The sequence below is a fragment of the Pygocentrus nattereri genome, chromosome 1, assembly GCF_015220715.1.
Source record: "Pygocentrus nattereri isolate fPygNat1 chromosome 1, fPygNat1.pri, whole genome shotgun sequence".
NCBI classification, from domain to species: Eukaryota; Metazoa; Chordata; class Actinopteri; order Characiformes; family Serrasalmidae; genus Pygocentrus; species Pygocentrus nattereri.
In genome coordinates this window covers 33,489,536-33,503,749 of record NC_051211.1, presented here as the reverse complement: position 1 = coordinate 33,503,749, position 14,214 = coordinate 33,489,536, and the positions used below count along the sequence as shown (strand labels likewise).

Sequence of the window (14,214 nt, the reverse complement as noted above, 5' to 3'; positions counted from 1 at the left end):
CTCTTTCTCTCCATTTCTCTGTCTACTGAGAGTGATTGAGTTTGTGTGTATGTGTGTGTGTGTGTGTAACAAAGTGTGTGACAGAACTTCTCGTTATTCTTCTGCAGTACCACCACCCATAATCATTAGCTTTGAACTTTAACACAAGATTTCTTCACCCTATCACCCACCAACCTCTGAATTTATGTGCTGTTTACTTCAAGTCTGATGTGTCTCATATTTTCTGTGAGTAAATTAATTATACTGCCGAAAGCAGCTAATGTTCTTCTAGAGCAGTGATGTGTGTGTTTGTGGTGTGTGTATATGGTGTGGGTGGGTGGGTGTGATGTGGTGTGTGTGTGTGTGTGAAAAGGAAAAGCTTTGAAACAGCTCTTATCTCAAGCTCATCCCATTGCTGTTAAATGCACAAACAATTCAAACAGCAAAATAAACAAGTGAGCTATTGATTTCCCAGAGTGCAGCAGTGTGTTTATCTGCAGCGCCACTGAGAGACACACTTTCCTCATTAAACACCAATCACACTTGCTCTCTCACACACAGCCTTCCTCTCTCTCTGATGCTGTCTCTATTAGTCTGTTTGTCTATCTATCTATCTATCTATCTATCTATCTATCTATCTATCTATCTATCTATCTAGCATTGATGTAGCTTTCTATCTGTAACATACTGCTGTTGTCGGAACAAAACCTCATATATACAAAATGGTAGCTTTATAGCAGAAGGAAAAAACATACATTACTTTCAATGAAAGTCAATGGAACCATACTTTTTTTCCAAGTCATTTTTGGCCATTTATTTTGGTTCATCCTTCATAAAATTTACATTCAATATAAAGACCAACATGCATTTTCAAATTATGCCAAAAACTGAAAATCGACAAAAATGGAATTACAAAGTTTTGTTCTGACAACAGCGATATACAACAATCATATCTACCTCACTTAATGTATGTCTATCTACCTGTCTATGTATCTACCTAAACATCCATTTATTTAGTCATTCATCTATCTACCCATCCATCTGACTTTTCATCATAGTGTCTTCCTTGTATGAAGAGCAGGTTTTGCTTACATAATAATTTGACTGTTTTCTTTTTCCAACTTGCTGTTTAAATGAGCATACTGAAACTCTTTTGGTCCAAAGGTGGAAGGTTTGGGTACTGACATCACAACAAGGAGATGTGTGGCCTTTTGTTTTATTCCTAACTAATATTTACATGTGTGACATTGATTTCCTTTAAATAAACCTGCTTAGGCTTTAGCATGAAAAGTTACTGAAAAAATGACAAAGAAAGCACAATCACTTGTATTAAAAAGGGTTTGAAAAGCTAGGTGTCCCCAGATGAGCCATATTATACTGCATTTGTTTGTGCATGTGTCATTTTTCTGTGCTACTTTTCTCTATTCTAGTGTTATTGTTCCCATCTTCTCTCTGACAACTGCTGTCTGCTGTACATCCACACACATGCTGAGACATGAACACAGATAGATCAAAGGCTAAAGGAGAGTGACCACTGAGGGTCATCCAACAGAGACTAAAAACAGAGAGAGTGAAAGGGTGGAAGAGAGTGAAAGAGTTGTAGAAAGTGAGGACTGTTGATGTGGTGATGTAACATTGATCAATGATGCTCATGAGATTTTTTTTTTCTTTCCCCACTTGTGCATTGTTCTTTTCTTCTCTCCTCCCTCTTTCCCTCTCTCTCTTTTTCCCTCGCTTTTTTCGCTTTGTCCCTCTTACCCTTGCTTTCTATATCTTTCTTCTCTTTGTTTCTTGCCTCTCCCTCTACTTCTATCTCTTTCGTTCTCTCTCTCTCTCTCTCTCTCTCTCTCAGCGGTGGAGGACAGGAAGTTGTTCATTGGGATGGTGTCAAAGAAGTGTAATGAGAACGACATCCGGGTTATGTTTTCCGCTTTTGGTCAGATCGAGGAGTGTCGCATCCTGAGAGGACCGGACGGACTCAGCCGAGGTAATGTATACACACACACACACACACACACACACACACAGACTGATGATGTTGGTGTGGATGTTGATAAATTAATAAAACAACCAATATAGTACCAATATATAACCTATAGATGCCAATCTGAGCTTGGCAAAGTTGTATTTCTTCTGCACTGTACTTGAACATTTAATTATCATCAACTAAACAATCACCATATTTATCATGACACATTATTTTGGCTAAAACATGGACAGATTAACAGCTCGATACCGGGTTAATGCCACCCTGAATCCCTGGTGTAAAATGAAGAGGAAGCTCTTGGTTTCACACCACAAGTATTTAACCATAAGCCTTGAGATCAAGATGTCTTTAGGATTACACTAACATTCAGAAGTTTGGAATCAAAATTTTCAATGATATGAACAGTCTGGTTTCAGAGAAATGCATAAAATTCCTGTAATGTGTTCAACTAAGTAGTATGAGCTTCAACTAAGTAGTATGAAGCTGTAAGATGTACAAGGAAATGTTAGCTGTGTTAGATGATTCTAAAATGACCAAAAAGCTGTAGAACACTGAGAATAAAGTTGCAATAAAATTAAAATCCAGAAAGTCTCATATCTGTATAGAGATAATAAAAAGGTTGAGGTAGAATTTACACTATATAAAAACTAAGAATCCTTGAAATATTGAATAAACAATTGAAGAATATATATTTTGTAGTGTAATTTATGGGATTTATAAGGCATTATTGTATATAGAGTAAATAAAAAAATAATTCCATCCATCCATCCAATAAAAAAATAATTTAAAAAATAAACAAAAACCTAATTTAACAGGTGATTCCAAACTTTTGAAGGATAGTGTATATGAAATATCAATTTAACCAAACTTTTAGATTACTTTTTTTTGGCCAAATTCTCTCTTATTTTATAATCGCTCTTGCAGATTTTTTGACTATCATTTTTCACTTATCTGAGACGGTAAACATCACATACACATTACCAACTTAATTTTTTGTCATTTTAGTGAAACTCTCAGATTTGCAACCACATTATTGTACACTGTGGACACTGAATTAGAGCCCAGTTGATATGGAAATTCTGTCACCAATACTGATGCCAAATTTAAAGTGATAAAATGTCCCATAAACAATCTTGGCATACAATTTTAGTCAGAAAGTGCGGCCAAAAACATACTTCATGCAAGTATGCAAACACAAACATTTCAAGTGACACAAACAGCTTTGTGCGTAATTGCATTAGAAACTGTTTCAAGACACACTTCATAATAAAGGGCGCTATAACAACAGTCAAGCCTGGCCAAGCTGTTTTATACCACCAGCCTACTTTATACTGGTCAACTGTCATGACAGACTAGCAGTTTCTCACAATACTGGTTTGCTCGTATAAACATATACATTGCCTCTTCATTCCAACAGAACAACTAATGCAGCACAGTTGTGACTGTTGGAATAACAGATCCCGTTAACTGACACTCTGGTTCGTCCTCTGTTGTCCCCTTGAGTACTGCGTGTTTTAACTGCCGCAGTGGACAGGTGTTGTCATATGCGTTCAGTATGCATTCAACAAATAAGTTATTCGTAGAGGAATTGTGCTCTTGAACATAATTTTTTAAAACAACATTTTTAAAAAGATATTATCCATACTTAGAGAATGCATCAATATTGGTAAATATCTAGCATGAAACAGTGCACACACTCAAACTGTGCGTTTGAATAGTTTCAGCATCATGGCCTTACAATAATACCATTAAATGAATAGCATTACTGATGCATAAGAACAAAACACACTAAGCATGTAGTAAAAATATGCAAAAAAATATGGTGTGTGTGTGCTACTATGTGTCATACTGTAAAGTCACAAATGGTAACTGAAAAGTCAGGGGTGCTTCGGACATCTCAAATTTCAGAGTTTTTCGGGATCTCTCATATATCCTTACATATTAACGTCACAGGCACAGGCTCAAAAAGAAGGTCCAGCTGGATCTTAAGGTCTCAAACACAAACTGATGAAGACTACTTGGAACTCAGATCTGTTTGAATACTCTTTTCATCCATTTGGGAAAGGGGTCTGAAGCACAACCCAAACCCACATTACAAAATGTTCTTCCTCAGATTGTGCACAATTATACATCTCCACCAGAGAAGTTTCCAAAACTTACATAGTACAACTTTAAAATTTTGTAGATTTTAAAAAAGAAATACTGGATTGGCATCAGTGTCAACCAACGTTCTAGGCTTCAATATCAGTATTTCATCAGAAAAGAAAAAGTGGTAATGTGCTATGACTATCCATGTATAACCCTTTCATAAGTAGCCTAAGTGACTTTGTGATTGTTATGCGGCATAAGGTTCACATCAACAGTAGAATGTTACGGTGAATCAGCAGGTTACATGCAAACAAGCTCAGATAACAGATCTTTAAAGTGGTGACACTTCATGATTTCCTGATTCCATTAATAACTGGGACTCACATTTGCGCTGTCTCTTGTGTGTGGCTGGTAAAGTCCAGGCAGGTTTAACTCATATCGATTATCACAAATGTATGTTAGCAATGTCACCAGTATTGGGGTGTTGTACTGTATATTGTGGGAAGAAAATCAGTAGACAGATTTGATGAATCGGTTGAACTGAACTGATTGTTGAGTAAGCAGTTGATACTGAGAATGATATCCCTGTTTTTGAATCCCACTGGTGGGACCATACTCTCTGGGGATTAGCTACGGAACCTCCACTAATAGGACCATACTTGTGAAAATTTCTGCCAACAGTCATAAACCCATTGAACTGATTTTATTGGCCAAACGATATATCGGTCAGACCCTGTGCATACGGTGCTACCAGTACATAGAAACCTAAAAGTAATCTTTTATTCTCCCAACAGCCCAGAATGCTCAGCTCTTACTAGCTGTTATCCATTTTCCAATACACCTGTTTAACTGCTACCCCTCCATCCCTTTATTCATCCTTTCTATCACAGCCTATTATTGTGATCTCATTTTCAGCAATCCTCCCCTTTCTCTCCTTTATATCTTCCTCATTCACTCTCTTTGCTTTCTTTCCTTCTTACTCCCTCTCTCCCTCTCTCTTTCCCTGTTTTGCTGTCCTCCTTTTTCACCTTTGCTCTTCTTTTCTGTCTCTTTTTCTCTCCTTCCTTGCCCCCCCTCTTTTCTGTCTCCCATTCTTTCTCCCTCTCCCTTTTCACCTCTCTCTTTTGTGTTTCTCTCCCTCTACTCCCCCCCCACTCTTTTTCTTTCTCTCCCTCACTCCCACTCCCTCTCTCCCTGGTTCTCATGAATATTTTAATTCCACATGAGATTAACTTTATTCCCTGAGCTCATGCTGAGAGATATATTTGAAATCGCCCCGACAGAGTGGATGTTCGCTTTGCTGAACCCCACCCTATCACAAAACGAAAGAAAACGGAAGGACTGAATAAATAGATGAGTAAACGTGTGTTTAGAGGGGAGCAGGTCAACCGCTGTGGTCCCTCGCAGCCTGAAGAGCTGAGCGGTGTAAGCTCTCTCCTATTCCCATTGTCTCTCTCTCACTCTCTCTCCCACGTTCTCACCCACTTTGTTTCCTGCGCTTTCTTTCGTTTCTCTCTCCTGTTCTTTACCCTAAAGCTTTCTCCTATTCTCTTGTTGTTTTTCTTGCTCACTCTTTTCTCTCATTGTTCTGTCTTCCATTCTTTTTCTCTCCCTCCCATTCTATCTCTCTGTGTCATTCTCTCTTTCTCAGTTCAGCAGTGTTTTATTAACAAAATGTTTTATTGTGGCATTATAACATTTCAAAATTATAATATTTGTAAACTTTTCTTAATAAGCTGCTAATAAGTCGATGCTTTAACTCACTGGTTGACCTTTAGATTGTGATCACCCCTACACGCCCCTTTCTGTCTCTCTTTCTTCCTCACTCTCCTCTCTCTTTCCCACTCCCACTCTCCCACTCTTTCTGTTGTTCTCTTTCAGTCTCACTCTCCTTATATGTCTCTCTTCCATCCTCACTTGTTCTTTCTCACTGTCAATGTTTTCCTCTCGTTTCTCTCTTTCTCATGCTTTCTCTCTCTCCTTTGTCTCTCTCCCCATTCTTTCTCCCTGTTGTTCTTTTTCATCCCCCTTCTGTCTTGCTTTCTGCTTTTTGGTCTCTTTCTTCTTTCCTTCTTTCAGTCTCATTCTCCTTCTCTTTCTTTCCCTATCCCTTCCATTTCTTTTTTTCTGTATTTTCTTGTATATCTGTCTCTCTCTCTTGTCTGTCTTCCAATCTCCCTTTCTCTCTGTCTCTCATTTCTCTCTTTCTTCCATTCTTTCTCTGTTCTCTCCGCCCTGCTCCTTCTGTCTCTTTCTGTGCCACTCTCCTATCTCTATCTCTTGCCCTCATTGCTTTCTTCTCGCTCTCTTCCTGTCTTTCTCCTCTATTTTCTTTCTGTCTCTGTCTCTTCCAGTCTGTTTCTCTAATTTTCTCTCCCTCATTCTCTCACTCCCTTCTCTCTTTCTCTTTTTCCCTCTCATTTTATTGGCATAGATGTTAAATTACTAGATTATTATATTAATGCAATAAGATGCAGTTATATCCCTCTGTCTCTACTGTTCGTTATGTCTCACTCTCCTTTTCTCTCTACCTCTCTGCTCTCTCTTTCTCTCTCTCACACACTTCCTCTTATTCCAACTAGAGGTCTATCAATCACCACAGAGTTTCACTATTAATAAAATATAGATCATGCCACATGTGGGTTCTACGTCTAGGGATCTACCCCACTTACTTCCAACTATCTCTATTTTTTCTTTCTCTTTCTGTATATCTCCTTTCTCCCTTACCCTATCAGTCTCCCTCTCTCTCTCTCTCTCTCTCTCTCTCTCTCTCTCTCTCTCTCTCTCTCTCTCTCTCTCTCTCTCCTGCTCTCTCTTTTCTGATCACACCGTGTGGCCCATCATACATTTATACCTCCTGTCTGTTGCTCCACTGCAAACAGAAAGAAAAAAAACTTTGCTTTTATTTTCCTCACTTACACATCCTTCCACCTTCATGTCCGGTTTATTTGGAGCGGAGTTTGGAGCAGGACAGCAGGGAAATGAGGACTTGGAGTTTGAAAGTTTGGAGAAGAAAGAAAAGGAAAGTTTTTTTCAGTGTTTACTCCCTGGAGATTGTGTCTCTGGAGGGTTCTGAGCTTTTGCCAAAACACACAGATCACTCCTTTAGAGCCTAAACCCACTTTAATGACGGCACTAATTAAACAACCTTAAAATAAACACCCTTTCATTCGTCCACAACGGAGTGGCCACACTCTCTCAGGCAAAAAAAAAAAAAAAAAAACAGGTCGCAGAGGAGGAGAGAGGGCAGAGAGAGAGAGAGAAGGAGGGAAAGTGTTGGTTGGAGAGCAGATGAAGTGGACAGACAGCGCCTCCTACTGAACACAGAGTTGAATGACAGTATTATGAATTAAGGTATTATCCCTTCAGCAGGTTTTGTCTGTCAATTTTTCTTTTATTCTTTCTTTCTTTGTTTTCTCTTTTGTCTTTTGCAGCAACATCTGCATTTTAGTTTTTTCTTTTTCTTCACTCTTTTTTAATTACATTTTTCATTATGGTTTGATTTCTTTTTTCATTGCTAATTACTGATTGCTCTCTTTTCCTCTGCTCTTTCTTCCATCTTTCTTTTATTGGTATTTTCTTTCTTTCCTTCTTTCTTTTTTCTCCCTCCTTTTTAATTGCTTACTGCTATTTGTTTTTTTTCTTCCTTGTTATTCCTACCTTCCTTACACTTTTCTTTCTTTCTTTGATTTCTGTTTTACTATTGTTATTTCATTCTGAGATTGCAGAAATAACTCTGACTTAGACTTGTTACCTCTGTGTGAGTGTGTGTGTGTGTGAGTGTGTGTGTGTGTGTGGGTGTGTGTGTACAGTAGAGCAGACTCCTCAGACAGTGCCAGTTTCCCAGCATGCCTCCATATGGCCTGTTCCTTTTCCTGCCACCTGCTTTTCAGCTTAAAGACTAAAGACTCCATTTCCCATCAGCCCCTGCAGGCTTGGTTCCAGCACCACTCAGCCTCATGGGATCGTTTGTCATGATTACAGCAGGAAGGCAGGAGATTGCTTTTCACCGTTGAGGTTTTTTTAGAGTGCTCTGTGGGGGGGTTGGGGGGGACATAAAAATGCAAATGTGTGTGTGTGAGATGTGCTGAGTGGATTTTACAGAGCAAATGGGTGCAGCAAGGTGGAGGGTGTGTGTGTGAGAGAGGGAGAGTTCCAGTGCACATAGTCCTGTGTGTATGTGCTTGTGACAGCGTAACCAAGCATACTAACTATACTTTTTCACTACATACATACATGCACATATGTGGGAGTGCATATGCACATATTATGCACATACATACAGTACTGTTCCAACATTCCAAAATGAGATTTAAAAAGCTACTAATCCTCACAGTAGGCATTTATTTGCTCAGGAAAAACACTAACATTAGGAAAAATACATATGACCTCAATACAATAATCTTATGTCTATCAATGTTTTCATTTAACCATTTCCAAACTCATGGCGGTTAACATCCAGTACATGGTTTGTCTAAGCAATAAAGATGTGAACTACTACTACAAAAAATACTTTGTAGTGTATATATGTTTATTTGTATTTATTCTAGTGTTATAAAGTGTTTTAGTGTTGGAAACACATTGCTATGTACTGTAAATATACCGACTGGCCACTTCATTAAGTACACCCACCTTTTTTCTACTCATTGTCCACTTTATCAGCTCCACTTACCACATAGGAGTACTCTGTAGTTCTACAATTAAAGACTGTAGTCCATCTATGTCACTGCATTCTTTGTTAGCCCCCTTTACCCGATTCTTTGATGGTACTACATATATAATGTAGAATGGAAACTTTTGTTTTTATTGTTTTTATATGTAATTATTATATACTGTATTATAAATGACATAGAAAAATATCCAGATACTATATGAAATATATTGTTTACATAAAAAAAAAGTTCTGAATATTAATTCAGAAAAAAACATTCTTGTGCAAACTGCAACTGTTGCCATCAGAAAAGATGCTCATATTGTTTAGAACAATTTTACACAAGAAGTAACAATCGTGGTCCAGGTGAAGGAGCTTCCTAAAATTCTCAGGGACAACATTAATAAGCAACACCTGAATGGAAAAGGCTACAGATCCCCAGCAAAGACTCATCTCTGTAATGACAACTAGTTTGAAAACTTGCATGAGTAAAGTTGATGGGACTAATTGTCCCTGGATACGGGCCCCACTCAGTGCTCTCAGACTCTTAATAAGGACAACAAAAGACGCTGGCAGTCAGTCAAAAAGAGTTGTAGGATGACCTGAAACCAGCAGAAACTAAATTACACAGAGAACAATAAGAACTATCTGCACAGCAATCATCTCCATTCCTACAGCCCATGCAAAAATCAGAGGTATGCGCCTGAAACATGCACACAAGCATTTAGACAAGTCCGAACTGTAATAACTGTTATTTTATTCAATAATATCCTATATGGCGACTGAACTAGTAAGAGCTAGACACAGAAGGTATTTCACTTTTTTTTATTCAATATTTAGTTATGAAATTATTAATAATATATTGTAGTTATTTATGGTAATTTCCTATCGGGTTTGCTGCATATTAATTCCATTCTAAGTGCTTTGCAGCTTTATATGCCATTTAAGGATGTTCTGCAGCTCTGTTCCTCCTTCTGGACACACCTAAACATTTCTTAATGTTTTGCATAGTCATAATAATTAGTTAAAACTTAAGAAATCATTGAGCACTAGCATCATATTAGAATAATTTTATACTTGTATCTGCAATAAACTTGGTTTTTTGTTGTTAAAAACAGTGATTCCAAACATTTGAACAGTAGTGCAACGTAAATTTGCAGACTTACAAAAGTAGGTAGACTGGCTGTCTTATAATTTTGAGTTCAGTGAACTTTAAATAGTATGTTACTATTTAAACAATAACGGAACAATAACTGTGTTTGTTACATTCTGATTCTCATTGTTTGAAGTTCAGTTGAGTTAAACTTTTATGATAGCCAGGTTACTTCCTTTTTAAAGTCTGTACTGTGTGTATGTGGCTATACATACAATATGTGTATGTGTGTACATATACAAACATGTATGCAAATATGAATGTTTGTGTGTTCATATATACAAACTCACTATACATGTTCACTATATGTATGTGAACAATTAGCATCCTCTTCTTACCCCATGATCTTATTCCCACCACAATCTGACAACACCAAACTAAACTCATAAACCATTGAGAAAGTGATGTTCATATATATTTGCTGACTGTTTGTTTACTGTTCAGTGTTCACTGTTCATTGTTTAAAGGGAAAGTTGAATGTTTACTGTTGTTGAATGTTGAATGTTTTACTCTGAGCCACTTTTGCAGTAAAGTGCTGTCTGCCTTCTTCTCTGTACAATCTCTGTTTTATGGCTTTATAACGACCTGTCCAACCCTTTGTCTTGTTTTGTTTTTCTCTTGTCTCTCCTCTTCCTCCTCCTCCTCCTCCTCTCTCCTCCCTCGTTCCCTCCCTCCCCCTACCCCTCCTCTCTTCGTCCCTTCCTGCAGGATGTGCGTTTGTCACGTTTTCTACCAGGGCAATGGCACAGAATGCAATCAAAGCCATGCATCAGTCTCAGACCATGGAGGTACTGTACTCTCGTCTCTCTCTCTCTCTCTCTCTCTCTCTACCTCTACTGTTTCTATTTCTCTCTTCTCATTCTCTCCTTCCTTTCTCTTTCTCTCTTGCTTTCTTTTTCTTTCACTCTATTTCTCTTGCTTTCTTCATCTCTTGCTTTCTCAATTGCTCTCTCTATGCTCTATCTATCATATATTTCTCTTTCTGTCTACCTCTCTCCTATCTTTAGCCCTTGCTGTCTCCTTCTCCCTCCCTCTCACTCTCTACCTCTATTTCTCCCTCATTCACTTTCTTTTTCTACCACTATCCATGTCTTGCTCTGTCTCTTTCTTGTTCTCCTCTCTCTCTCTCTCTCTCTCTCTCTCTCTCTCTCTCTCTCTCTCTCTCTCTTTCTCTCTCTCTCTCTCACCATCATCTCCCTCTCCGTCTCTCACTGCCTCCTTTCTCCTTCGGCCAATATCACAGCCAGTATCTATCAGCCAAAAGTCTGTCACTTCAAACTAAGGCTAAAGTAGGGCAGAACTTTGTAACTTTATATTTAGAGACAGAGAGAGGTAGAGAGAGAAAGAAACTTCTCCAACAGTCACTCCTCATATTTCTGAAGCTGAAGAAACGTTTAAACGTTTAGCTTTTTAACCCTCCTCTTCGCCATTAGTGTCAGAATTTGAAGCGGGCAGTGCCGTAGCCACCCCCTGGTCAGTCAGAAAGCGTCCTTCCTGACTGACCAGGGGGTGGCCAGGTCACTGCCCGCTTCCAATTCTGACACTAATGGCATGACGGTAAATGCTGCCGTTAGCCTTTAATAACTTTGCGACACTTTAATAACACACTTATGTCCAGAAAGCTGTCATTCGGTCCTTAGTGTTTAGCTGTCCATCTCACTGCTTGTCAAAATGTCACATCACTGAGTGCTGACAGCCGTTTTTGTATAGGGCCTATGTGTGCGTGCATTTGATAGAGAAAGAAAGCCTGAGAATACTAAGAGTGTAGCGATTTCAGTGCAGTGTCAAAAAATAATAAGTCTATGGAAATAATAAGTGTCTGGAAATGTAAAACCGTATCGCCAGTATTCCCCTCACGCTCTTCAGACCATGTACCATTTACCATCTTTTGTAGTAACCACACTCAAATGACTAGAATTTTTTAAAAAGCACTTATAAATTTTAAGTGTTGCATATATTTAGGGTATTAGGGTGACATACAGTATTAAACCTGAAAATGTCTGTATTGATACAACCCTACAGAATACACTATATGTCCAAAAGTATTTAGACTCCTTTTTTCTAGCTAACAAGTAAAATCAGCTCCTTTCAGTCACACATGAGCCTGAGATCAACATGCTTAATGACAAGTGTCAGCAAGAGGGAAAGAAAACCCTCAAAACTGCATGCTCTGGATTGATGGAACTCCTTTCAGTACCTTTGAGATGAGCTGGAGTGGCGTTTGTGATCTAGAACTAATCATTTAACTTCAGTACCTGACCTCACTAATGCTCTTATGACTAAATGCAAGTTTGTTGTTACTGCAGTAATGAGGAATGGGGGCAATGTCTCTGTTAATGCCCTTGATTTCAGACGAAACTGAATGAGCAGGTATTTACAAACTTTTGGACATATAGTGTATTTTAATATTGAACTGCTATACACTCTACACACACATATACACACTCACACACATTATGTACTCTCCATGCACAGCCTTAGGGCATTAGCCTATATTTTCTGCCCTCTGAGCTGTGTGTGTGTGTGTGTGTGTGTGTGTGTGTGTGTGTGTGTGTGTGTGTGTTCTGCTGCAGAATTCCTGATGTCCATTAACCTTAATAACCCATCATTATCACTTCAGACAATAAAATGTAACCGTTAAAACCCTCAATTAACCAACTGGATATCTGCGATTGTTACAAATTCTGTAAAAGTGACAAGGACAAGGATAGAAAATAACATCATGGTCATTATGAATAATTACAGAAAGCAGATAAAATTCACAAATATATTGAATTCCTTGTCCAAATTAATTACTTACAAGTATTTATAGCAGTCGGAACAGACCATTTGTGTGTTTGACTCTGTATTTATCACATTATGGGGGCCAACCCCCTAATAAACACGAACGGTTGGTGGTTGTGGGAGTGTTTAAATTAGTCTGCTCTCCATTTTTAATTGCTTTTAAATGAATTGAACTGAATCATGGATAACTTCTTTCATGATGAACTGATTGATTTCTTAAAGAATTGTAATTGAATATAATGGAACCGATCAAAGTACCTGAAGTACCTATATAAAATTGATTTGATTCAATTTGACTGGATTTCTTTTGATTGGGTTACAATTCTTTGAATGAATTTAGTTACCTGAGGTATCTGTATGAATCAATTACCTGGACTATCTGTCCACAACTGATTTAATTCTATTAGATTTGATTGCAATTAAATTTAATCACAGTTCCTCAGGGAATGAATCCATATATTGTTAAGCATTAATCTGTACTTCAGGTGAAACTGATTTGTAAAAGATGACAAAGCTGATCTTTTGGGTTCTGAGGTTAAATTTAGGGTTGGGAGCACAGCAGCATTAACATACACACATACATACACATACACACACAAGCCCAGCAGCAAAACCCTTACCTTGACCAATAATAATAATACAAATGATGTCTTTGATACAAACAAACTTGTAGTTGCACATTTAAAATATACTACCAAAAACTAAAAATACAGTGATTTCAATGCTCTAAATCCATTAAACAATACAATGTATAGTCATTTTGTAATGAAACATGCAGCTAGTTAGGGTTCTTTAAACACTGATGACACAGTATGCTCAGAAAAGCGAATTTTGACATAATGTAACTGTCATATTGCTGAACCCTACACTCTGGATAGGCTTTGTGGTTTAGTATAGTCTCTAAGGCCTATTTCATAGTAGTAGTTTACTAGTCGTATCCCCAGACATGCTTCTCTGTTTATTCTCCTCTGTTTTTCTCTCATTTTTATCTCCTTTCTTTATGTATGCAGTCATTATTGTGTATGTGTGTGTGTGTGTGTGTGTGTGTGTGTGTGTGTGTTTGTATCTCCTATTATGTGTTCTTGCGTTGTGTGTGTGTCCTATTAAACCAACAATCCATCCTCATCCACATTTTCTACTCTAATTCACAAGAAGCACACACAGTCCCTGTCCTGTCTGACTGAAGCTGCGTGAGTATATGTGAATGGTTAAGCTCCACATTAGGCTTAAATAATAATAATGTAGCCTAATTTTAAAGTATAGTCCTTAAAACATCTCATCAGAATTTTAAAGCAACAGGAGAGAAAATAGAATGAGCAAGCAAAACAAGCTGTGTGTGTGTGTGTATGTGTGTGTGTGTGTGTGTGTGTGTGTGTCATAGAGAAAGAGAGAGAGAGAGAGAGAGAGAGAGAGAGAGAGTAATGAGATTTTTTAGGTCTCTTGAGATGCATGCCCTGAGATGGCATCACTTGACTGACACCTCCAGCACAATCTCATTTTTTTATTTTTATCTATCCCCCATTTGAGAGTGAAAAAAAAAAAAAAATCACTTTTCCAAATGGAACAAGCAGT

At 38.0% G+C, this 14,214-nt stretch overlaps 1 protein-coding gene across 27 annotated transcripts in view; it reads left to right on the top strand.

Moving 5' to 3' along the window:
* The window catches only part of celf2 (cugbp, Elav-like family member 2), a 200,679-nt gene that overhangs the window by 155,045 nt on the left and 31,420 nt on the right, over window positions 1-14,214 (top strand). For all 27 annotated transcript variants that reach the window (XM_017707616.2, XM_017707614.2, XM_037538299.1 and 24 more), the window contains 2 exons: window positions 1,832-1,966; window positions 10,567-10,646. In XM_017707616.2, the coding sequence (XP_017563105.1) occupies window positions 1,832-1,966; window positions 10,567-10,646 (215 nt within the window). The remainder of the gene's footprint in view (window positions 1-1,831; window positions 1,967-10,566; window positions 10,647-14,214) is intronic.